General features: G+C 42.1%; 1 protein-coding gene across 1 annotated transcript in view; it reads right to left on the reverse strand.

The window, feature by feature from the left end:
* LOC114645727 (apolipoprotein L3-like) overlaps positions 1-23,564 on the reverse strand; it is a 53,201-nt gene that overhangs the window by 24,907 nt on the left and 4,730 nt on the right. The window contains exon 2 of the mRNA XM_028793550.2: positions 9,904-9,957. Coding sequence (XP_028649383.1) covers positions 9,904-9,948 — 45 coding nt within the window. The 5' untranslated portion in view covers positions 9,949-9,957. The remainder of the gene's footprint in view (positions 1-9,903; positions 9,958-23,564) is intronic.

The following is a 23,564-nucleotide window of genomic DNA, read 5'->3' on the forward strand; positions in this document are numbered from 1 at the left end:
TCTAGACAGCATTACTATGAACATGGAGAAAAGGCTAATAAGCTTTTAGCTCAACAAATTCATAAACAAGAAGTTCACAATGCAATACCAGTAATCACCAACAAGAATGGAGAAGAAATCATCGACCATAATAAAATAATGCACACATTTAGAGATTACTATAACTCTTTATATTCCACTGAGCCCAAAGAAGACAACACACAATCTAATGCATTTCTGGATACTTCACAGATACCACAAATAGATGCTTTAAGTGCTGAGGAACTGGATAAACCTCTAACGCTAACAGAATTACTAGACACTATAAAGTCACTACAAAGCGGGAAATCATCAGGCCCTGATGGTTACCCTGTAGAATTTTATAAGAAATTCTCCACTCAGCTAGCTCCCCTCTTATTGGCAACATTTACAGAAGCTAGAGACAACCAAATACTACCTCAAACATTTCGACAAGCATTAATCACTGTATTTCCTAAACAAAATAAGGACTTGTTACAATGTGCATCATACAGACCAATTTCACTCCTGAATAATAATGTTAAGATACTCTCAAAAATCCTAGCTAGAAGGATGGAGAAAGTGCTGCCCTCGGTAATATCACAAGATCAAACTGGATTTATTAAAGGCCGACACCTATCTTCAAATCTCCGACGCTTGTTTAATGTTATATATTCACCAGCAAAATCAAACACCCCAGAGATATTACTATCATTAGACGCAGAAAAAGCATTTGACATGATTGAATGGAATTACCTTTTCACTGCATTGGAGAAATTTGGGTTTGGCCCGAATATTTGTGCTTGGATCAAACTACTGTATACCAGTCCAGAAGCTTCAGTTTGTATTAATAAAATTTGCTCAGACTACTTTAAACTAGAACGTGGTACCAGAAAAGGATGTCCCTTGTCGCCACTGTTGTTTGCAATCGCTATTGAACCACTGGCAGTTCACTGCCGAAATTCTTATCAGATAAAGGGGATTGTCAGAGAAGGACTGGAACAGAAAATTTCTCTATATGCAGATGATATGGTCTTATATATATCGGACCCAGAAAACACTGTCCCTGTTGTTTTAACAGCACTAATAGAATTTCAAAAGATATCTGGTCTTAGAATTAATCTGAATAAAAGTATACTCTTTCCAGTGAATTCACAAGCATATAATATTAGATTAGACACCCTACCTTTTACCATAGCAGATCAGTTTAAATACCTAGGGGTAAATATCACAAGTAAACATAAAGCTCTTTATCAACAAAATTTTGGCGTCTGTATGGAAAAAATTAAGCAAGACTTGCATAGATGGTCAACCCTTCATCTCACTCTAGCCGGAAGAATTAACATTGTTAAGATGAATATCCTTCCTAAACTTCTCTTTTTATTTCAAAACATTCCAATATATATCAATAAATCGTTTTTTAAACAGTTAGATTCAATAATAACCTCATTCATTTGGAACTCAAAACACCCACGTATCCGAAGAGCGACCCTACAAAGACCTCAGGCAGAAGGTGGCATGGCTTTACCTAATTTTCAGTTTTATTACTGGGCAGCAAACATACAAGCCATAAAAACCTGGACACAAATAAATGAACATACACAGGCTTGGTCCGCAATAGAAGTAAAATCCTGTAGTACTTCTTTATATTCCCTGCTCTGCTCTCCAATAAATGAAAGTTATCGCAAATATACTAATAACCCAATTGTGCTTTACTCACTCAGAATATGGAACCAAATTAGAAAGCATTTTAAGATGGAAAATCTTTTATCAGTGGCACCTCTGCAAGAGAACCACCTCTTTCAACCTTCGCAAGTATATCCAGTTTTTAATACCTGTAAAAGTTTTGGGATTAAAATGCTCAGAGATCTTTATATAGACAACATATTTGCATCTTTTGAACAATTACGTTCAAAATTCAACCTCCCAGCTACACATTTCTTTTACTATCTTCAAATTAGAAATTTTGTTAAACAGAAATTGCCCGATTTCCCCCAATTTGCATCCTCCACAATGCTGGAAAAAATACTGCTCAATTTTGAGGAAACAAACACTATTTCTGCAATATATAAAATCTTATTAGAGTCCCTACCTTTCAAAGATCCAAGAGGACATTGGGAAGAAGATCTCTTAATCAATATATCAGAAAAGGAGTGGAAGGTAGCAAAGCAGAGAATTCACTCGAGTTGTATATGCACAAAGCATAGAATTATTCAACTAAAAATTATATATCGAGCTCATCTGTCTCGCTTAAAACTGTCCAAAATGTTTCCAGGCCAGGATCCAACCTGCGAGCGCTGCAACCAAGCTCCTGCCTCACTGGGTCACATGTTCTGGGCCTGCACCAAACTAACATCATTTTGGACAAAAATTTTTAAGTGCCTCTCAGACAGCCTTGGCATCACAATCCCTTCTAACCCACTAACAGCTGTGTTTGGTGTCCTTCCAGATGGACTGGAATTGGAGAAGGACAAGCAAACGGTGATTGCATTCACATCACTTTTGGCACGCAGACTTATTTTGTTAAATTGGAAGAATCCTAATTCTCCTCTTATAAGTCAGTGGGAAACCGATGTTTTATATTATTTGAAATTGGAAAAAATCAAATTTTCAGTTAGAGGATCTGTACAACATTTTTTCAAAACATGGCAGGATTTAATCAATATTATTTTAGAATAAGAGAAATAACTATTATTGCATTTAACTCCCTTCTCCATCTCTTATTTACATAGATATTTACTTCTCCCTTTCTTTTGTTTAATGTTGCCTTATTAAAAAGCCTTAAGCAATTTTCCTTTAGCTAAGCTCTCCTTCTCAGGGGTGGGGTTTGATTATTCTTCAAATTTGTTGGGTTATAAATTGATCTGTTTGTATGGAATGATTACAATGAAAATTAATAAAATAAAAATATTAAAAAAAAAAAAAAAAAAAAAGAAGTGTTATTGTGTGATCTGGGGAAGGCTACAAGAAATATAAGTAACCTCTGTAATTCTTAAAGGAAATAAACTGGGAACAATAATGTCTCTTCCTAAAGTTGGTCAGCCAGCCGGCTAATTTGAGCAAATGGAAAAGAACGGCCTTGGTAAGAGAAGTGACCATGATCCCAATGGTCACTCTGGCTCAGCACTTGAGAACTTGTGTGGAGATGGGATAAACTTCAGGAAGGACAACCATAACTACAGCACTCTACCGGGCTTAATGGCAGTGTGATCAGATGGAAGTTTCTCCTCAGTAAAATACACATGGAAGCTTACTTGGAGCTTGCAAAAAGGCACCTAAAAGACATTGACAAAAGGCACCTAAAGGACTCTCAGATTGTGCAAAACAATATTCTCTGGTCTGATAAAGCCAACATTAAACTGTCTGGCCTAATTGCAAGCTTCATGTCTGGAGGACAACAGACAATGCTCATTACTTGTGCAATAACATTCCAACAATTAAGAATGGTGGGGAAGGCATCATGCTGTGGGGTTGTTTTATTTTCTAGGGTCATGGACTGGGAGACTAGTCAGGGTTGAGGGACAGATGAATGGACCAAAGTACAGAGATATCTTTAAAGAAAACGTGCTCCAGACTAGTTAGGAGCTCAGACAGGTCCTAAGACAACACCGAAGTGGATTAGGGACATCTCTGGGAATGCCCTTCAGTGGCCCAGCCAGAGCCCAGACTTGAACTCAGACAAACCGTTCTGGATAGACCTGAAAGTAACTGTCCACCGATGGCCTCCATCTAATTTGACAGAGCTTGGGAGGATATGCAGAAAAGAATGGCAGAAAATCTCCAAAACCAGATGAATGAACCTTGGCATGTCACACTCAAGAAGGCTATAACCAGTACCAAAGGACTTTCAATGAAAGAGTGAATAAAGGGTCTGCATACCTGTTTAAGTGTGATATTTAAGTTTTTTTTCTTTAATGAATTTTCAAAAACCTCTAAAGTCCTATTTTCGTTTTGTCTTTGTGGGGTATTGAGTGTTGCTTGATGAGGGAAAAATTAATTTAAATAATTTAAGCACAATCCTACAACATATAAAAAATATGTAAAGTGAAGGAGTCTGAATATTTTCTTAATACACTGCAATGTATACTGAATATACAGATATAAAGAGGGATGCGCTCTATCAAAGAGTGTAGATGCCACTGCTCATATCATGATACCAAATGTTGTTAATGCGTACTTCAAAGTAGTATAACTAAGAACATACATTTAACATTCACAAACCACATATGTGACATCCCGTCCATGATGGGTTTCTCTCTTCTCTTCATTTTTGCTGGGGCAGTCATCAGTGTTCCTTGACTTCTGTCCATTATTCTTTTTCTGGACCTGCTGTCTTCTGCTTCTATACTTTACAATATGTTTGATAGTAAGAACATAAGGCCTGAATTGAAAACTTTTTAAATTATCAAACATAATTTGATCATTTGGTCCATGTGAATTTACAAGAGTGTAGCTAAAAGGAGAGCCTTAAGGGCCTTCTTTCAAAAACGCAAAATTTCTAGGAAATGGTAAAAATGGCCTTTGCGAGCCTACATGGCCTGCTCTTATCTAAACCTGTCTTCAAAATTTAAATCTTTTCTAAGTGAATATCAGTAGTTTAACAAAGCAGAATGGAACTGAGTCTCTAAATGGCCACACTGCTTCAAAGTGAACAGCTCTACTAAAACTGACAGCAAAGGTTCAAGTCAGGTGATGTTGCTTCTCTGTACTGAAATGGCCTTTTCTAGACATGCATTTCTCAGTTAAAAGTGAAGATTCAGCAGTTGATCTCACCAGCCACATTTTTCCGTTTGCTTATGATGATGAAATTTCAAACTGTGGCTTTTGTGATGACTTGAAGAAAAAAAAATAACAAAAAAAAAATCAAACTTAATATGATACTGCTGTATCATCACAGCAAATGGTTAATTTATTAAGGACGCCAAAGTGAAAAACAGCACTAACTGTTTTTCATTTGCTACTGAATGGTATCAGATCTTTAGCTGAAAGAGAAAATACAGAAAAGGAATCCATTACCCTGATATAAATGAAAACCTTACATTTTAAGGAAGTATTTATCTGAAAAGAAAATACCCTGATGGAATCGATAACTGGTTACACTCCACTTAATTTCCATACTTGCAGCCCTCCACCTATCCATTGTGTAATCTGCTGATCCAGTTCACTAATGTCAACTATTTGCCTTTCTCAGTCTTTCTGGGCACAAGGCAAGAAGAAAGCCTGAACAGACAAGTGAAGAAAAAAGTAGTAGAAACTCTGTCCGTGTGTGTGTGTGTGTGTGTATGTGTATATTGTAGTTGAAATGAAAATTAGTCTCATTGCAAGTAGCCCAGGTATTTAACAAAGAGCTAGAACATGTCACAATCATCATCACTGTCTCAGACGCATGCATGGGAAACAGCCACAAGGCTTGTCAACTTGTAATCCCACTCCAAGCCAAGGATTGGCGCTGTCTTTTAATGCTTCTCCTTTCTTTCTTTCTGAAGAAAAGAACATATCACTGGCTCATGACATCACGTCCAGTTCCGGTGCTCCTGGACCCGCCCCTTCAGCCTCACCGACTTCATAACTGGCACTGTCACCATCTTTCTCCAGTCTGAGACTCTTGTCTGAAAAGGCATGTCTTATATGACACATTTAATTGTCACACAAGGTTTGCCTAAAGGTGCCCTAACCCTTTATCTGTGTTTCTGTGCTTTGTTTACAAACCAGACCTGGGGATGCCTTTCGCAAGAGACGTTCAGGGAGGTTACCAAATTACTCAATATTAAGCACCTTAAAACCTCAGTGTATCATCCTCAGACTGATGATTTAGTGCAGCACTTTAATCAAACAAATGTTACTCAAGGTGATCAGCGAGGATGGAAGGAACTGGGATCAGTTACTCCCCCTCACACTATTTGCATATCGGGAGGTCTCACAAGCCTAAACGGATTTCTCACCTTTTGAATTATTACATGGGTGACAACCCAGGGGGATATTGGATATCTGTTCCATCACATGGGAAGAATCCAGCAGGTCTATGCTGTACTCCTGGCACTGAGCGAAGCAGGCCTCAGGATCAACCCCTAGAAATGTTATTTTGAATTGATTGTGGCAAAGTATTTAGGCTACTAAGTGGACAGGGGTACAGTCTGACCACAATGTGCCAAAGTTAATTCTATCATGAAATGGCACCATCCGAAGATCAAGCGTCAGGTCTGAGCCTTCTTTATCAGGGCACTACTGTTGGTTTGTCCCTCACTTCTCTGACCAATCTTACAAAGAAGGAGGCCCACATACAGACTGACACTTTGGACACAGGTCTTCGTGTTGTGCTGAGCCAAAGGGCCAAAAGTGTTAAACACCCCATGATGTTCCTGAGACGGAAAATACTGGATCGGGAAACACGGTATTGGTGGAAAGAGAAGCCTTGTCAACAAAGTGGGCTATTAACCAACTGAGACACTGCCTCCTCAGCTGTGAGTTCATTGTATTGACTGACCTTGCACCCCACCAGTGGGTGAGACTTTGAATCAAATCCACGTGTCACCAGGTGGTTCTTGGAACTTCAACCAATCATAAAGGTTCTCTACATGTCAATGCTGATGCTCTCTCTCTCGTATTCATGACCTCACAGTTTGGGCTGCCGGACTTGATGGGTCTTGGCTGAGGGGAGGAGTCTTGTCACGTGTGTGTGCATAGGGGACAACTTAAGGGCTCTGATGATTGTAATGACCTATCTCTCCTGGTGTTAGCCCTGTGTTCTAATGCCTTTTATCTTCCCCCCTCTACAGACCGGATAACTGACAGCTGTAACACTTCTGACATCACTTCCGGTATCAGGCCGCATTGACGCACCTCTTCACATAGGACTGGAGGCCATTTTGAAATCAGTTCACTGTGAAACTCCTGTCTGAAAAGGCATTCTTTTTTGCAGTTATTACTTGGTTTTTTGATCTACTGCATTTCATTTATACAGGATCACCGGGTGGGGTGGGTCCCAACTCTTTATTGTGGTCTGTCTATGTACAAATACATGGGCAAGAAGGTAGCTTGGTAGCTATTGGTTGATGCTGCTGGTATTGGATCCAGTGTTCTTGGTTTTAATTCCATGCCCAGTCCTTGTCAATGTGAAGTTTGCATGTTCTCTCTGTGTTTGTGGTGGTCTTCCTCCAGGTCCTTGGTTTGTTCTCCCATATACTCAGTGATGTGCAGGTTAAGGAACCTTGAGTTTCTGTATCATTTTTATGTGACTGAGGGCCCTATGATAGGCAGGTATTGCTGGACTGGTTCTTGCCTTTTGCCTTATAATCGATAATAATATCTAGCATATCGGTTAAATATGTTTTGCTATTAATGTCTAACAATATCATATTTTAAAATGCAGGGGACCTATCTAAGCCAGTTCTTGCTTGGGGATATCTGCGACGTACCAGATCAAGGTAGGATTTTTACTTGCAGGTAGTCCTACTTGAAATTGCAAAGCAGGAACTGACTGGCCAAGCCAAATAGCCAGAGGAAATACATGTGGTGAGGACATTAAGGCTGGAGTGTAAGGGACAGGTGGCCATCTTCTACCCCTCCAGGAAGTAAGCATGGGCTGGAATGGGGCAGAGTCTGCCTGAGCTTAATCATTGACATCCCCACTCTACATGAGGCATGTCAAGGACCAATAGAGATGGATAAATGAGATCTGCAAAGCCATGCATTTCTTTTAGCTGCCCACTACAAACCATGCTGTCTCTGCCACTTTCCATCCACAGAGGAGTCCAATCCATTGCTCATTAAAGCAGACCAGAGACAAAGCCACCTGATAGTAAGCCTATAGATGCAAGATGAACTGCTACTTAAGTTGTAATAGTATTTTTTGTCACACTCATTTTATTTGTTATTATTGGACATTTAATAACACATAATTGATTACATTGTTACTTTCTCATCTGCCTGTTCTGGTACTCAATATAGTTGTCTGGGGTTATAGAATGTAAAAGAAAGGGGAGGTATTGATCACAATAGCAGTCAATTCTAACTGATTATGGGATTTGGGGCATTCTTTTAAGACCTACATAATAAAGAATATAATCAGAAAATAGGGTCAACTTAGGACCTTGCCACAACAAAACACACCTGATGCTGCCAAGACATGGATGAATTGGAATGAGCAGTATTGAGAATACCATTTTATGTCTTACTAGGAAACACGTGAACCTCTGGTCCTCTCAAGATCAACATTTCAGCCCCAGTAGTTCATGTGTACCGGCAGGTTACCACACCACATGTGCTTGACACACTGTAAATGCTAGAGCTATCATTCTTCTTTCTCCTATCACATAATCAGCTCCTGCAATTTGCCTCACAAACTAGCAGATATTCCTGTTCTTCTTTTAGTTTCTTCCAAGTCACCTTCTCAATCAGTTTGCCTATGCAGGTTGTCATAGATGAGACGCAAACCTTGATAACTTTGGGGAGGGTGCCAATAGCCATATTTTTTGCTTCACCAGCACATATAACATCATAAGCTTTTGATGAAGACCAAAATCAAGGTGTTACCTTCAGTGGTCCATGAGTAATTGTGTGACAGATGGGCACAACTCTTAGCATTTAATAAATATTAATAGATATGGAATATGCTGATGTAATATTCAGCATGTGCATATTTTGGTTAAATAAGTTGAAGGTCTTTCATATGAGTATGTGTGTGTGTATTAATATACCATATGATGAACTACCAGCCTGCAAGAGTCTGGTTCCTGCTTATTACCCATTGCAGCCAGAGTCACTCCATTCTTTTTACCCTAAAATAAATTAAGTAGGTTTGAGATTGAATGGATGGATGTAAGGAAGTTCCAGATCCCCCATTGTGTGTTTATTCATTCATTCAGATGCTAAATACTGTACATCAACATCTCACACAGATTTTGGTTAATTATGTGAGATTGCGTTGGTTTGGACATGTGCAGAGGAGAGATGCTGTGTATATTGGGAGAAGGATGCTAAGGATAGAGCTGCCAGGCAAGAGGAAAAAAGGAAGGACTAAGAGAAGGTTTACGGATGTGGTGAGAGAGGACATGCAGGTGATGGGTGTAACAGAACAAGATGCAGAGGACAGAAAGATATGGAAGAAGATGATCCGCTGTGGCAAACCCTAACGGGAGCAGCTGAAAGAAGAAGAAGATCCATATTTTTTTTTAATAAAGTACCACATCAGGTAAAATACATATAAAAGACTAAACATCCAGGGATTGAACAATGGCTATACCTTCATGCCACACAAAGCCTTTTCTAATGAAACAAAGAAACAAAAAATGAAGATATCTACTGTGCCGCCATGCACATAATGGAAACTAGACACCTTCTTTAATTATTGATCCGTTTCTCCCCCTACATTGTCCAAAATGGTTTTATCTCTGTGATATTTGTTGGATTTTTGAGCAAGTACTGGTCATTTAAGCTTCCACCATGACATCTCAATGGGTTTGATGTCTAAAGTTGGGTGGGCATTGACAAATTTTCAATTTCTTTTTTTTGAGCTGTTCTGATGAAGATTTGAATGTATGATGTAGGCCATAAATCTGGAATGTGTCAAGCATTCAAGGATTAAAAAAAGACCTGAGTGTTTATTGGCAATACCATCGTACCATCAAAGGTATTGACAAGAGATGAAAACATATCAACTTACCTGTTGGTATTTTTAAATGTTTTATAGTTCAGAAGTTTTAAAAAATTACATTTCTTAAAAGACTGCTTTGAAATATGAATTGTTACTAGAAGACAAAGTGCACAGCCTCCATCAAAGAAATGAGGGCTTCAAATGAAAATGTAAAAGGCACTGATAAAATCTGTGGTCTTCATCATTTTAAATAGGTCATTCCATTAAGAGACACAAACCCCCCTGCAATATATAAAGGTATACACACAACTGACCTCTGAGTTCTCCTTTAGCTGGCTTTTATGGTGAGTGATATCCATTCTGCAATCCTGTTCAAAAATTGAAAAGCATTTAATTAGTAAATTAGTAAAATGTACAGTAGAACCAACATGGAAACATATAGAATAAATCTTCAGGTAGCTTGCGATAGGTCGGCACCGAGCTGCTGTAAGTTTAAGAAATCAATGATTCTGAATTTGAATGCCTTGCCTGGTCACCATCACCCTGGATTCTCCCCATGTCCAATTAGGGTTTTCTCCATGAACTCCAGTTTTCTGCTCACATCCCAAGTTCGGTCTTAGAAAGACCCCATGTGGGTGTTTGTGTGATTGGGCCATACAATGGACTGCTGCCCCATCCAGGGCTAATTCCTGCATTGCTCCCAATTCTTCTCTTAAACTGAGCTAAACAGCTTTGAGATTGCTATGTCATTTTCATTAATTACATTAATCTGACATCTCTTCTTAAACAAACATGGAGTCTCCTTCAATAACATGCTTTATCTCAAACTTCTCGTTATCCATCTTGATTGCATTTTTTTATTTTCCAACAGTGTTCTGAAGAGTGCGTTTTTATCAAGTCTTTTTAGAATTTTAAAAATACAAATCTCATATCCATCCATTCTGTAGTAATTTCAAGAATGCGAAGAAAAGTCAAAATAGGCCCACATGAAATTCCTGTAAGCCGATGTCACAATATGTGTTGTAAGGTATATCAGACATTCAGAATAAGTTGTTCTCACCGCTGGACCACATCAAATGGCTGCAAATTGTTGGTCATGTCAAATTTAGAACCTACAGGATGTCTTTCTAGCACAGTCATGTCTGCCCCTTTTTTCTGACAACCAATAGCGTGAATCATGACAGAGCCGGTGCTGTACAAACAGTTAACAGCTACAGCAAGTTCAGCTACTATCTCCTCCCATTCTGTCTTGGTATGTAAAACATGAGCCATCAAACAGATGAGCCTCCCTCCTGTCTGTGAGGTTCTTATTCCTCGTCACTACATTCTATGCATTGTGCTTTCGGTTTGAGCGTTCAATGGCTGTCAGCTCTCATGCACGAAGAGCTCGCCCCTACAACTAAAGGAAAAACCTGTATGATTTAAAATTACGTAACTAACTTCAAGTGAGTGGCCACCAACTGCCTACAACTCGCTAGAATTATCTAAACAAAGTCTATGACTGGAAATCTCTGGAAAAGTTGTTGAATGTGACAAAGCCTTTAGGCAACTACAGCAGAACCTGCCATTCAGATCAGCATGCACTTGGTATGTCATTTCTGAAGAGCTTCTGTATTTTTATGTATTTGTATTATGTTGGACAAAACTAGTCAAACACCACTTATAGACTGTAGATTGTAGAGATAAAAATTTCTGTTAATTTCACTTACATTTTGGCGCAATAACTTTGTCAAAATGAAACTGAAACTAAATGACAGAAATGAGTGCAGAACCACTGAATGAAGAAACAACACACGAAAACAATCAAAACAGAATAAAAATTGAAGGTACTCATGACAGAAATGTGTGATTGGTCGTTATGCTTGTGAAATTTGCATGTTCCCTCTGTATGCTTGAGGGTTTCCCTCCCACATCCAAAAGACGTGTAGGTCAGGTTAATGGCCATATGGATGAGAGTGTCTGCCTGAGTGGGCCCTGTGACGGAGCCACCTGTTCCAATCCTGCAATTCTGAAATGGATTAAGTTGGTCTGAAAATGGTACATTACTTTACATACAGCTTGCCACATTATGTATTTTATATTTTGCCTTACTTCATAAAAATTACAAGAGACACCTGTACACCTGCTTATCCAGGCAATTATCTAATCAGCCAATCATATGCCTGCAGTACAATGCATAAACTCACACAGGTCAGAAGCTTCAGTGATTGTTCTTCAAACAACAGAACATTAAAAAATGTGATCTCAGTGATTTCCACCCTGGTACGATTGTTAGCGTCAGATGGGCTGGTTTGAGTACTCCTGTAACTGCTGATCTATTAGAGTTAACTCAGAATCTACAAAAAACAAACATCTGCATTTTTGCAGATGGAAAAGTAGTGTTGATGAGAGGTTGGAGGAGAATGGCCAGACTGGTTCATGCTGATAGAAAGACTATGCTGACTCAGATAAGCACTCTGTAGCACGATGGTGAGCAGAAAAGCATCTCAGAATGTCAAATCTTTGTGGGCTACAACAGTAGAAGACTATGACACTCCAACAGCTGAGACTGCAGTGGGCTCACCAAAACTTGAAAGCTGAAGACTGGAATAATGTAGCCAGATCTGATGAATCTCGATTTCTGCTGAGGCACTCAGAGGTTGGGGTCTGAATTTGGAAGCAAACAGCATACATCCATGCACCCAACGTGCCTTGTGTCAACGGTCCAGGCTGCTGCTGCTGCTGGTGTAATGGTGTGGAGAATGTTTTCTTGGCACACTTTGGGCCCGTTAATAGCAATAAATCATCATCTAATTGCCACAGCTTATCTGAGTATTGTTACATTCATAGCGGTGAGACAGAGCGGAGAGAGCACATTTACTCTGAACCCTCCATTTGTTCTAAATTTGCTGTTGCAATTCCACAATCACAATTCATACTTATCCCATGCAAATGAAAGTATTGACTGGTGTACAAAATAACGGATTTCAATTGTGACCTTAATTGAAATATTTAGTTGTTCTCAAAAGCTTTTACTGTAATTCTGAAGCTTTGCAGTAATCAATTTTAATACAGACTGTTCAACAAAAGGATAATAAGAAAAACAAAAGAATATTTTATTTAAGGTCAAAATTTAGTTTTTACTGTAAATATTATATTGTTTTTTTCTTAGTCTCGTCCCATTTTTTTATAAAATTGAAAACCATTTATGGTCTTACCTTTATAAATGAAGTCCATGTGCCTATCCTTCTCCACGAAAATCTCTGCCACTTTCTTGTAAAAATCCTCCTTATTTTCCTTTAGTTTTAAAAATCTTAATCTTCCATTTTGGCAGTCAGTCGGAACAAAAAATAAAAATAAATGGACTGCTGCAGTGCCCTTGACTTTCTGATATCAATAATTTATTGGCGCCCAGAGCCTCTGCGTAGAAGAACAGCAGCAATGAGCACCTGTTGAGCTCACATCCGCCCCCTTCTGTACGGCATGGTGCTGTCTGCCTCACCTTGTGCCTTTTCACTGCGGTTTTATGTCCGATCAGCAAGACTAAATATGTCACACACATTCATTAAAGATATTAGCCAGATTGTGGAAAGTCATGGTGTATAATAAACATGTCTGCAAACATTATATTGGTGACATACAGAGAGACAGCAACAGACACTCACCAATCGCATGCATCAACCCCGTGTGTGAGGGAGAGCGCAGTCCAAGGTGAGGCTCGTCTCGTTGCTGCCACACCTTGCGTTTCTCCATTGTATTTGAATAGGAAGGGTGCAAATTCAACGATTTTGACTATAAAAATTATCAAAATTATTGGAATCATACAGAAAACAAATTTATAGCATAGACCAGTGGACACATTTATTTTATGTTATCATTATTAGTTTTTTTTACTTTTCATGATGAGAGCCTCACCTGCATCCCTATTATCACACATCCCTGCTACGCAGCTACACAAAGGCTGAATGATTATTACAGCAAAGTCTTTTTTGCAAAGCAAAGAAGGATGCTGACAGTGTGGAGGAAGCAATTATGTGGTAAGTGAATTAATTGCAAAGCCAGGAAAGCTGTTCACCGAAGGGCAGTTTATTAAGGACTGTATGTTAAATATTGTGTCCAGAAAAGACAGGCTGTTCAAAAATATCTCCTTATCATCAAACAAAAAGGCAGAGAGAATAGGCGAGTTATCAAAAGACATTTGTGATCAGTTACGCGAGAAAGCTAAAGTTTTTACTGCATACTCCGTAGCGCTTGACGAAAGCACTGACAAAACCGACACTGCTCAACTAGTGATTTTCATTAGGGGTGTTAATTCCCACTTTGATGTGACTGAAGAATTGCTAAGTTTATGTCCATTATCACTGGCAATGGTATATATCAGCTTCAGTATGATGCGATTGAGCGTGCTGGTTTGTCATGGAATAAACTGGTAGGCATCACCACAGATGGAGCCCCGTCCATGACAGGCAAACAAAATAGACTGGTAGCGTTGATTCAAAACAATTAGAAGAGGAAAAAGCTGATCCAGCAGTAGTTTTACACTGCTTCAATATCAACAAGCACTGTGCAGCAAATGCTTAAAATTTGCATGTCATATCTGTTGTTCTGAAATGTATTGATTACATCAGGTCAAGGAGTTTACAGCATCGCCAGTTCAGAGCCTTTTTAGAAGAAATTGAGTCAACTTATGGTGATTGAAAGAGCCAATTTTATAAAGTTAAAGTTTTGAGTTAAACTCATATTAATGTTTGCTTAATTTGAATAGAATTTAAATTTCTTCCGTATTCACAGACAATGGTATAGTCTTTTCCCCTATAAGTTAGTAAGAGATAGAACCTTCTTGCTATAACTGAGAAACAGTGTGATAATAAGTTCAGTTGTGTTTAGAACAGGTCCCAGTAAGCAGGGACTTGAAAGCCTCATTTTCTACTCAGAGAAGGGATAAGCATACAGTTTTCTGACCGTCGTCGTTTAGAAATGGTTCAGAAATGTTAAGTAATTAGTAACGATTTAAAATGCAACAAGATTTAAGCTTTGAACAGAACTTTTCTTAACAAGAATGTTTCCCTTTTTTTGCTATTTTAATTTTCTTTTTTGTGTGAACTATTTTACCTAAAATTTTAACTAAAACTTTTAAAAACTAAAATATTTTGTCTGTGGAATCATTTCAGCATGTCAGGCTTTTGGTGAATCCCATTTTTAAGTTAGAGCTGCCAAACTTTGACAATTTTGGAAAAACGCAGCTGCAGTGATGTTCTTTACTGAGGTGTGCTATCTCAGATTTTTTGTATTGAGAACAGAGGTGAAAAATTTCATGGCAGAATGGATGTTCCTGAGTTGGAAGATACACAATGGGTCATGGACCTTGCTTTCTTACAGGAGCTGAACATACTTAACTGAAAGCTCCAGGGGCCTGATCAGCTCATCACAGCAGCTTATGAAAGTGTGAAAGCCTTCACTAGAAAATTGAAACTATGGAAAACACAGCTTTCTGCCAAGAAAAAATCTCATTAATTTCCCAACATGTAGATCTCTTGTGGAGGATGGCACAACATTCAGGAGTGATATACAGTGTATCCAGAAAGTATTCACAGCGCATCACTTTTTTCACATTTTGTTATGTTACACCCTTATTCCAAAATGGATTAAATTCATTTTTCCCTCAGAATTCTACACACAACACCCCATAATGACAACGTAAAAAAAGTTTACTTGAGGTTTTTGCAAATTTATTAAAAATAAAAAAATTGAGAAAGCACATGTACATTAAGTATTCACGGCCCACAGTTGACAGTTCATGTCAGAGCACAAACCAAGCATGAAATCAAAGGAATTGTCTGTAGACATCTGAAACAGGATTGTCTCGAGGCACATATCTGGGGAAGGTTACAGAAAACTTTCTGCTGCTTTGAAGGTCCCAATGAGCACAGTGGCCTCCGTCATCCGTAAGTGGAAGAAGTTCGAAACCACAAGGACTCTTCCTAGAGCTGGCCGGCCATCTAAACTGAGCGATCGGGGGAGAAAGGCCTTAGTCAGGGAGGTGACCAAGAACCCAATGGTCACTCTGTCAGAGCTCCAGAGGTCCTCTGTGGAGAGAGGAGAACCTTCCAGAAGGACAACCATCTCTGCAGCAATCCACCAGTAAGGCCTGTATGGTAAAGTGGACAGACGGAAGTCACTCCTTAGTAAAAGGCACATGGCAGCCCGCCTGGAGTTTGCCAAAAGGCACCTGAAGGACTCTCAGACCATAACAAAGAAAATTCTCTGGTCTGATGAGACAAAGATTGAACTCTTTGGTGTGAATGCCAGGCATCACTTTTGGAGGAAACCTGGCACCATCCCTACAGTGAAGCATGGTGGGGCAGCATCATGCTGTGGGGATGTTTTTCAGCGGCAGGAACTGGGAGACTAGTCAGGATAAAGGGAAAGATGACTGCAGCAATGTACAGAGACATCCTGGATGAAAACCTGCTCCAGAGCGCTCCTGACCTCAGACTGAGGCAACGGTTCATCTTTCAGCAGGACAACGACCCTAAGCACACAGCCAAGATATCAAAGGAGTGTCTTCAGGACAACTCTGTGAATGTCCTTGAGTGGCCCAGCCAGAGCCCAGACTTGAATCCGATTGAACATCTCTGGAGAGATCTTAAAATGGCTGTGCACCGACGCTTCCCAAACAACCTGATGGAGCTTGAGAAGTGCTGCAAAGAGGAATGGGCGAAACTGGCCAAGGATAGGTGTGCCAAGCTTGTGGCATCATATTCAACAAGACTTGAGGCTGTAATTGCTGCCAAAGGTGCATCGACAAAGTATTGAGCAAAGGCTGTGAATACTTATGGACAATGGATTTCTCCATCCATCCATCCATCCATTGTCTCCCGCTTATCCGAGGTCGGGTCGCGGGGGCAGCAGCTTGAGCAGAGATGCCCAGACTTCCCTCTCCCCGGCCACTTCTTCTAGCTCTTCCGGGAGAATCCCAAGGCGTTCCCAGGCCAGTCGAGAGACATAGTCCCTCCAGCGTGTCCTGGGTCTTCCCCGGGGCCTCCTCCCAGTTGGACGTGCCTGGAACACCTCACCAGGGAGGCGTCCAGGAGGCATCCTGATCAGATGCCCGAGCCACCTCATCTGACTCCTCTCGATGCGGAGGAGCAGCGGCTCTACTCTGAGCCCCTCCCGGATGACTGAGCTTCTCACCCTATCTTTAAGGGAAAGCCCAGACACCCTATGGAGGAAACTCATTTCAGCCGCTTGTATTCGCGATCTCGTTCTTTCGGTCACTACCCATAGCTCATGACCATAGGTGAGGGTAGGAACATAGATCGACTGGTAAATTGAGAGCTTCGCCTTGCGGCTCAGCTCCTTTTTCACCACGACAGACCGATGCAACGCCCGCATTACTGCGGATGCCGCACCAATCCGCCTGTTGATCTCACGCTCCATTCTTCCCTCACTCGTGAACAAGACCCCGAGATACTTGAACTCCTCCACTTGGGGCAGGATCTCGCTACGAACCCTGAGAGGGCACTCCACCCTTTTCCGGTTGAGGACCATGGTCTCGGATTTGGAGGTGCTGATTCTCATCCCAGCCGCTTCACACTCGGCTGCGAACCGATCCAGAGAGAGCTGAAGATCACGGCCTGATGAAGCAAACAGGACAACATCATCTGCAAAAAGCAGTGACCCAATCCTGAGCCCACCAAACCGGACCCCCTCAACACCCTGGCTGCGCCTAGAAATTCTGTCCATAAAAGTTATGAACAGAATCGGTGACAAAGGGCAGCCCTGGCGGAGTCCAACTCTCACTGGAAACGGGTTCGACTTACTGCCGGCAATGCGGACCAAGCTCTGGCACTGATCGTACAGGGACTGAACAGCCCTTATCAGGGGGGCCGGTACCCCATACTCTCGGAGTACCCCCCACAGGATTCCCCGAGGGACACGGTCGAATGCCTTTTCTAAGTCCACAAAACACATGTAGACTGGTTGGGCAAACTCCCATGCACCCTCCAGGACCCTGCTAAGGGTATAGAGCTGGTCCACTGTTCCGCGACCAGGACAAAAACCACACTGTTCCTCCTGAATCCGAGGCTCGACTATCCGACGGACCCTCCTCTCCAGGACCCCTGAATAGACTTTTCCAGGGAGGCTGAGGAGTGTGATCCCTCTGTAGTTGGAACACACCCTCCGATCCCCCTTCTTAAAGAGGGGGACCACCACCCCGGTCTGCCAATCCAGAGGCACTGTCCCTGATGTCCATACGATGTTGCAGAGGCGTGTCAGCCAAGACAGTCCTACAACATCCAGAGCCTTGAGGAACTCCGGGCGTATCTCATCCACCCCCGGGGCCCTGCCACCAAGGATTTTTTTGACCACCTCGGTGACCTCAGTCCCAGAGATGGGGGAGCCCACCTCAGAGTCCCCAGGCTCTGCTTCCTCATTGGAAGACATGTTAATGGGATTGAGGAGGTCTTCGAAGTATTCCCCCCACCGACCCACAACATCCCGAGTCGAGGTCAGCAGCGCACCATCCCCACCATATACAGTGTTGACACTGCACTGCTTCCCCTTCCTGAGACGCCGGATGGTGGACCAGAATCTCCTCGAAGCCGTCCGAAAGTCATTCTCCATGGCCTCCCCAAACTCCTCCCACGCCCGAGTTTTTGCCTCAGCAACCACCAAAGCCGCATTCCGCTTGGCCTGCCGGTACCTATCAGCTGCCTCCGGGGTCCCACAGGACAAAAGGGTCCTGTAGGACTCCTTCTTCAGCTTGACGGCATCCTTCACCGCCGGTGTCCACCAGCGGGTTCGGGGATTGCCGCCACGACAGGCACCGACCACCTTACGGCCACAGCTCCGGTCAGCTGCCTCAACAATAGAGGCACGGAACATGGCCCATTCGGACTCAATGTCCCCCACCTCCCTCGGGATGTGGTCGAAGTTCTGCCGGAGGTGGGAGTTGAAGCTACTTCTGACAGGGGGCTCTGCCAGACGTTCCCAGCAGACCCTCACAACACGTTTGGGCCTACCACGCCTGACCGGCATCCTCCCCCACCATCGAAGCCAACTCACCACCAGGTGGTGATCAGTTGACAGCTCCGCCCCTCTCTTCACCCGAGTGTCCAAGACATGTGGCCGCAAGTCCGACGACACGACCACAAAGTCGATCATCGAACTGAGGCCTAGGGTGTCCTGGTGCCAAATGCACATATGAACACCCCTATGCTTGAACATGGTGTTCGTTATGGACAATCCGTGACGAGCACAGAAATCCAATAACAAAACACCGCTCGGGTTCAGATCAGGGGGGCCATTCCTCCCAATCACGCCCTTCCAGGTCTCACTGTCATTGCCCACGTGAGCATTGAAGTCTCCCAGCAGAACGAGGGAGTCCCCAGAAGGTATGCCCTCTAGCACCCCCTCCAGGGACTCCAAAAAGGGTGGGTACTCCGAACTGCTGTTCGGTGCATACGCACAAACAACAGTTAGGACCCGTCCCCCCACCCGAAGGCGAAGGGAGGCTACCCTCTCGTCCACCGGGGTAAACCCCAATGTACAGGCTCCAAGTTGGGGGGCAATAAGTATACCCACACCTGCTCGGTGCCTCTCACCGGGGGCAACTCCAGAGTGGTAGAGAGTCCAGCCCCTCTCAAGGAGATTGGTTCCAGAGTCCAAGCTGTGCGTCGAGGTGAGTCCGACTATATCTAGCCGGAACCTCTCAACTTCGCGCACTAGCTCAGGCTCCTTCCCTTTCAGAGAGGTGACATTCCATGTCCCAAGAGCCAGTTTCTGTAGCCGAGGATCGGACCGCCAAGGTCCCCACCTTCGGCCACCACCCAACTCACACTGCACCCGACCTCCTTGGCCCCTCCCATAGGTGGTGAGCCCATGGGAAGACAATGGATTTCTCAGTTTTTTTATTTTTAATAAATTTGCAAAAAACTCGAGTAAACTTTTTTCACGTTGTCATTATGGGGTGTTGTGTATAGAATTCTGAGAAAAAAATGAATTTAATTCATTTTGGAATAAGGCTGTAACATAACAAAAGGTGGAAAAAGTGATGTGCTGTTAATACTTTCCGGATGCACTGTATATATATATCTGCTACTGAAAACCTACTGCAGGTATTTGATCACTGTTATGCTGACATTAGGTAACACCGCAACACCTTCCAGCTGTTTTCAGACCCCCTTTTAGCTGATGCGGAAAGTGTTCCAAGTTTGGTCCAAATGGAACTTATTGACTTGCAGTGCAATAGTGAGCTAAAATGTAAGTTCAGAGAGGCACAGGGAAATGCAGACTTGACTGGGCAGTTTCTGAGAGAATTACCTCCATCCTTTCCAGAGCTGTCCAAAATGTTCAGTCAGGTAATGTGCCTTTTTGGAAGCACATATCTGTGTGAGAAACTTTTCTCAACTATGAACTTTAATAAATATAAGTACAGGTGTAGGTTTACTGATGCTAATATTGAAGTTGAACTCAGAGTGTCCACTGTAAACTCCATTAGAGCAAATGTGGCAAGGCTGTGTGAGCAGAAACGCTGCCAGGTTTCTGGACAGAAATAGAATATAAAGTTAAATTTATTCATGGAATTGCATGTGTTAGTTTAATGCAAAGTTTTGTTAGTTTTTTTAAGTTAATTTAATGAAAAAAGAATTGCACATTTTAAAGTAATATATTTATAGTGTACAGTTTGTGTTTTGAAAAAATATATTATAATGGAAATAAAAATAGATTTAAAGAATGCTACTATCTCTTGTTGTACTTGAACATTCATGTGGCCTCTGTATGACATGGCAATACCAGTAGTGGCCCGAAGCCAGTTTGAGTTTGAGACCCCTGCCCTACCCAGTTTTTAGTATAGCACTCCTAAGAAATCGTAAGAATTTGCTCTGTGAGCATATGTGCTTTAGTCAAGTATCCCAGTATCCTCCTCAAGGTGAAAGATTCTGTGGTTCTGCTTAGCAGTAGCGGTTTCATTCCTAATTCAAACAAACTGAAATGCTTTGACTATGTAAAGTTCACAAACTGTGCTGCCTGCCACAGACTGCAGGAAACTGAGCATGAAAACAGCTATAGGATCTACAAGCTATGAAATCAGGAGAAGGTTCAGCGATTGGATATCATTTAGCATATTTAAATTGCATATTGTATGTATACTCTGGCAATAAAAACTGGAATTAATTAAAAACATTAATTATAAATTCTTTGATATTCAGAATTGCTTCATGTATATTGACAAGAATATATTAGGTTTCTTCAGTACTCTACCACTTTAAAATAGTACCCCTTTAGGATTCACCTGCTTCAGTACTTATTGGGGGCTTAGCCCCAGCTTGGACTTCTCACACTCTTTGTCATCTGTAGGGGCCCCCATTGGAATGTTTGAGCTGTACACACCTGAGATCAGAGGCTAAAGCCCTGGATGCTCCCCCTAATGATGCCACTTTCTTTAGGGTCTGCTGTTATCTCATGTGCTGCAAAGGGAACTGGAATTCCATAATAACAACTTGCCCAGAGTAAATAGTTATGGAAAATATGTAAATCAAGTACATAACACCTTGTAGTGTAACTGAAATGGAAATATTGAAGACCCTCACATCTTCCCTGGACATGTTTAGTATATGAGAAATACAGTGCTGGTTGGGTTGAATCACCTTTTCCTGACCAAGCTTTTTTATAGAGTGATCCAGGGGTCACCACCACCCTGAACTAAAAAAAAGAGTCCATGCTATAGTTTGATAAGTATTCTTAATTCGGGGGATTTGCATTTACTTCTGTTATTTATTTGTACTTTTGGTTTCACTTTGACAAATCTATTGCACAAAAATAAGTGTGAAATCAACAGAAATTATTCTGAAAGACTACAATCCATTAGAATTACAGTGCTTGCACAGTTGTTGCCAACATACCACAAATACACTAAACTCTGCTCTAGACACTCTTCAGAAATGACCAAAAAAGTGCACTCTGGGCTAAAGGGCAGGTGCTACTCCTGTAGCCTAAGAGATTTCATGGGTCTGCCACACATGCGCACCAGAGGGTCACCTTCCAGACTCATCTAAGGTATGCAGTACCACCCCAGAATGAGAGAGGGTGCTGTCACTAATAGTTATTTCTCCTTTTTCCCCTCACAATGGTGAGAAACTGCCCCTTTAGGGCAACAGAGTATAAGAAGTCCTGCCCCTTCCAGTCCAGATGATATAAAGGGATGCTTCCCTGGAAGGTGGTGTCACATTTGGACCTGAGTGCTTGACTGACCAGAACGTTTCTAATGCCAGAACCTACCAGAAAGAGCCTGTAGAGGGCAACAAAGAGGCTGTTGCCTATTTACTGTTTCAGAGGCTCCATCGTGTGTCTGTTGTCTTTGGTTTTTGCTGCAAGTTAAACAGGATTTTGACCCAGTCAGCACCCCAGCAATTTTGGGACTTCCTCTTGCCTTCTCACACGATCCCTAATAGGGCCTAATTTGGGTTTTCTCCTCCTTCTTGTAAAGATTACAAAATGAATGGATATATAGTCTGGGCTGCGGTGGGCTGGCACCCTGCCCGGGATTGATTCCTGCCTTGTGCCCTGTGTTGACTGGGATTGGCTCCAGCAGACCCCCGTGACCCTGTGTTCAGATTCAGCGGATTGGAAAATGGATAGATGGATATAGTCTGGGTTTTCAAAATTCACTGAAGGCTTCTTAAAAATATTAAGAGAAAAATAACCCTTCAGAACACTGGTGGAAAATAAAGGAACTAGCAATCAATGTGAAGAACAGGAAGCAAGTCATTGAAGGAGACAGCCATGTTTGTTTAAGGAGTTGTGTCAGATTAGAGCTTGAGGGACTTTGAAAAGTAAGAAGAGCATATGAATGACAAAGTGCTATAACAAAGGTGAAAATGTCTTCATTTTTAATGTGGCTTGTTTAGTGAAAGTGATACAGCAGTCTGGAGATGACTAATGCAAGATCATAATTTGAGTGCAGGAGGTTCCAATAGGCAGTAGACATGATGATAAACTGTTATGCAAGTGTCACTTCATTCATCCCTTGAACTTAAAACAGACTTAGAGAATTCAGGCACTTCAATCAGAAACAGTTTATTGCACAATAGGGAAGAGTAACCATGGGAGTAAACTATGCGGCGGGCGGCCAGGTTCCATGCCCGGCCGGGACACCCCTGCTGCATATGTTCCGGGGGAGCAACTATGGGCAGCTTAAAACTTCCCCTGGGACACTTGGTTGCAGCCTCCCTGGCTGGCAGTGATCCCTCAACCTCCCACAGGGCTCCATGGAAGATAGAGTCCTCAACAGCCCAATTGGGAGCTGAGGTGGCCGCCAGGGGGTGCTGCAGGGATTCCACAGCCCAGCTGGACAACTCTTCAGCCCCACCCGGAAGTGCAATTGGACCCAGGTGGTCAAGCACCTGGAACACTTCCGGGTGGGCTATATAAAGGACAGAAAACCACCACTGAGCCAGAATAAGGAGGAAGAGGATGAGGTTGCCTGGGAGGAGTGGTGATTCCAGAGGAAGAGTGTTTGGTCTGTGTATATTAAATTCTTTTGGGACTGTGTTGTGGCTGGAGGGTTCACGGGGAAGACGTGCCATCCAGCTGAAGAAAAATAAAAACCTGTGTCTTTTTACACGTGCCTCTGTGTCAGTCTGTGTCGGGTCTGGCGCAATATAGCGCCTTTATCAAAATTGGAAACCCTGACATGAAACAATACGTAGGTTTAAGCACACCAGGGGCATCTGCAGCTTGTCAGCTCCTCCTCCATCTAGTTCTGTTTTCCTCTGGACCTAACCGGCCCTGCAGATTCAAAAACCTCAGAGCTACTGCCCTGCGGAACGTCACTGGCCCTGTTTCATTCTTTCTTGTTCTGGAAGCCATTCTTCCACGTATGCTCCAAGAGTATTTCATAAACAAGCAATCTTTACTTTATATAGCGCAGTTCAGTAGTGAACAGCTTTCCCATGGTGTTTTACAATTATAGTGACTTTATTAAAATGAT

This window comes from Erpetoichthys calabaricus, chromosome 2 (assembly GCF_900747795.2).
Source record: "Erpetoichthys calabaricus chromosome 2, fErpCal1.3, whole genome shotgun sequence".
NCBI classification, from domain to species: domain Eukaryota; kingdom Metazoa; phylum Chordata; class Cladistia; order Polypteriformes; family Polypteridae; genus Erpetoichthys; species Erpetoichthys calabaricus.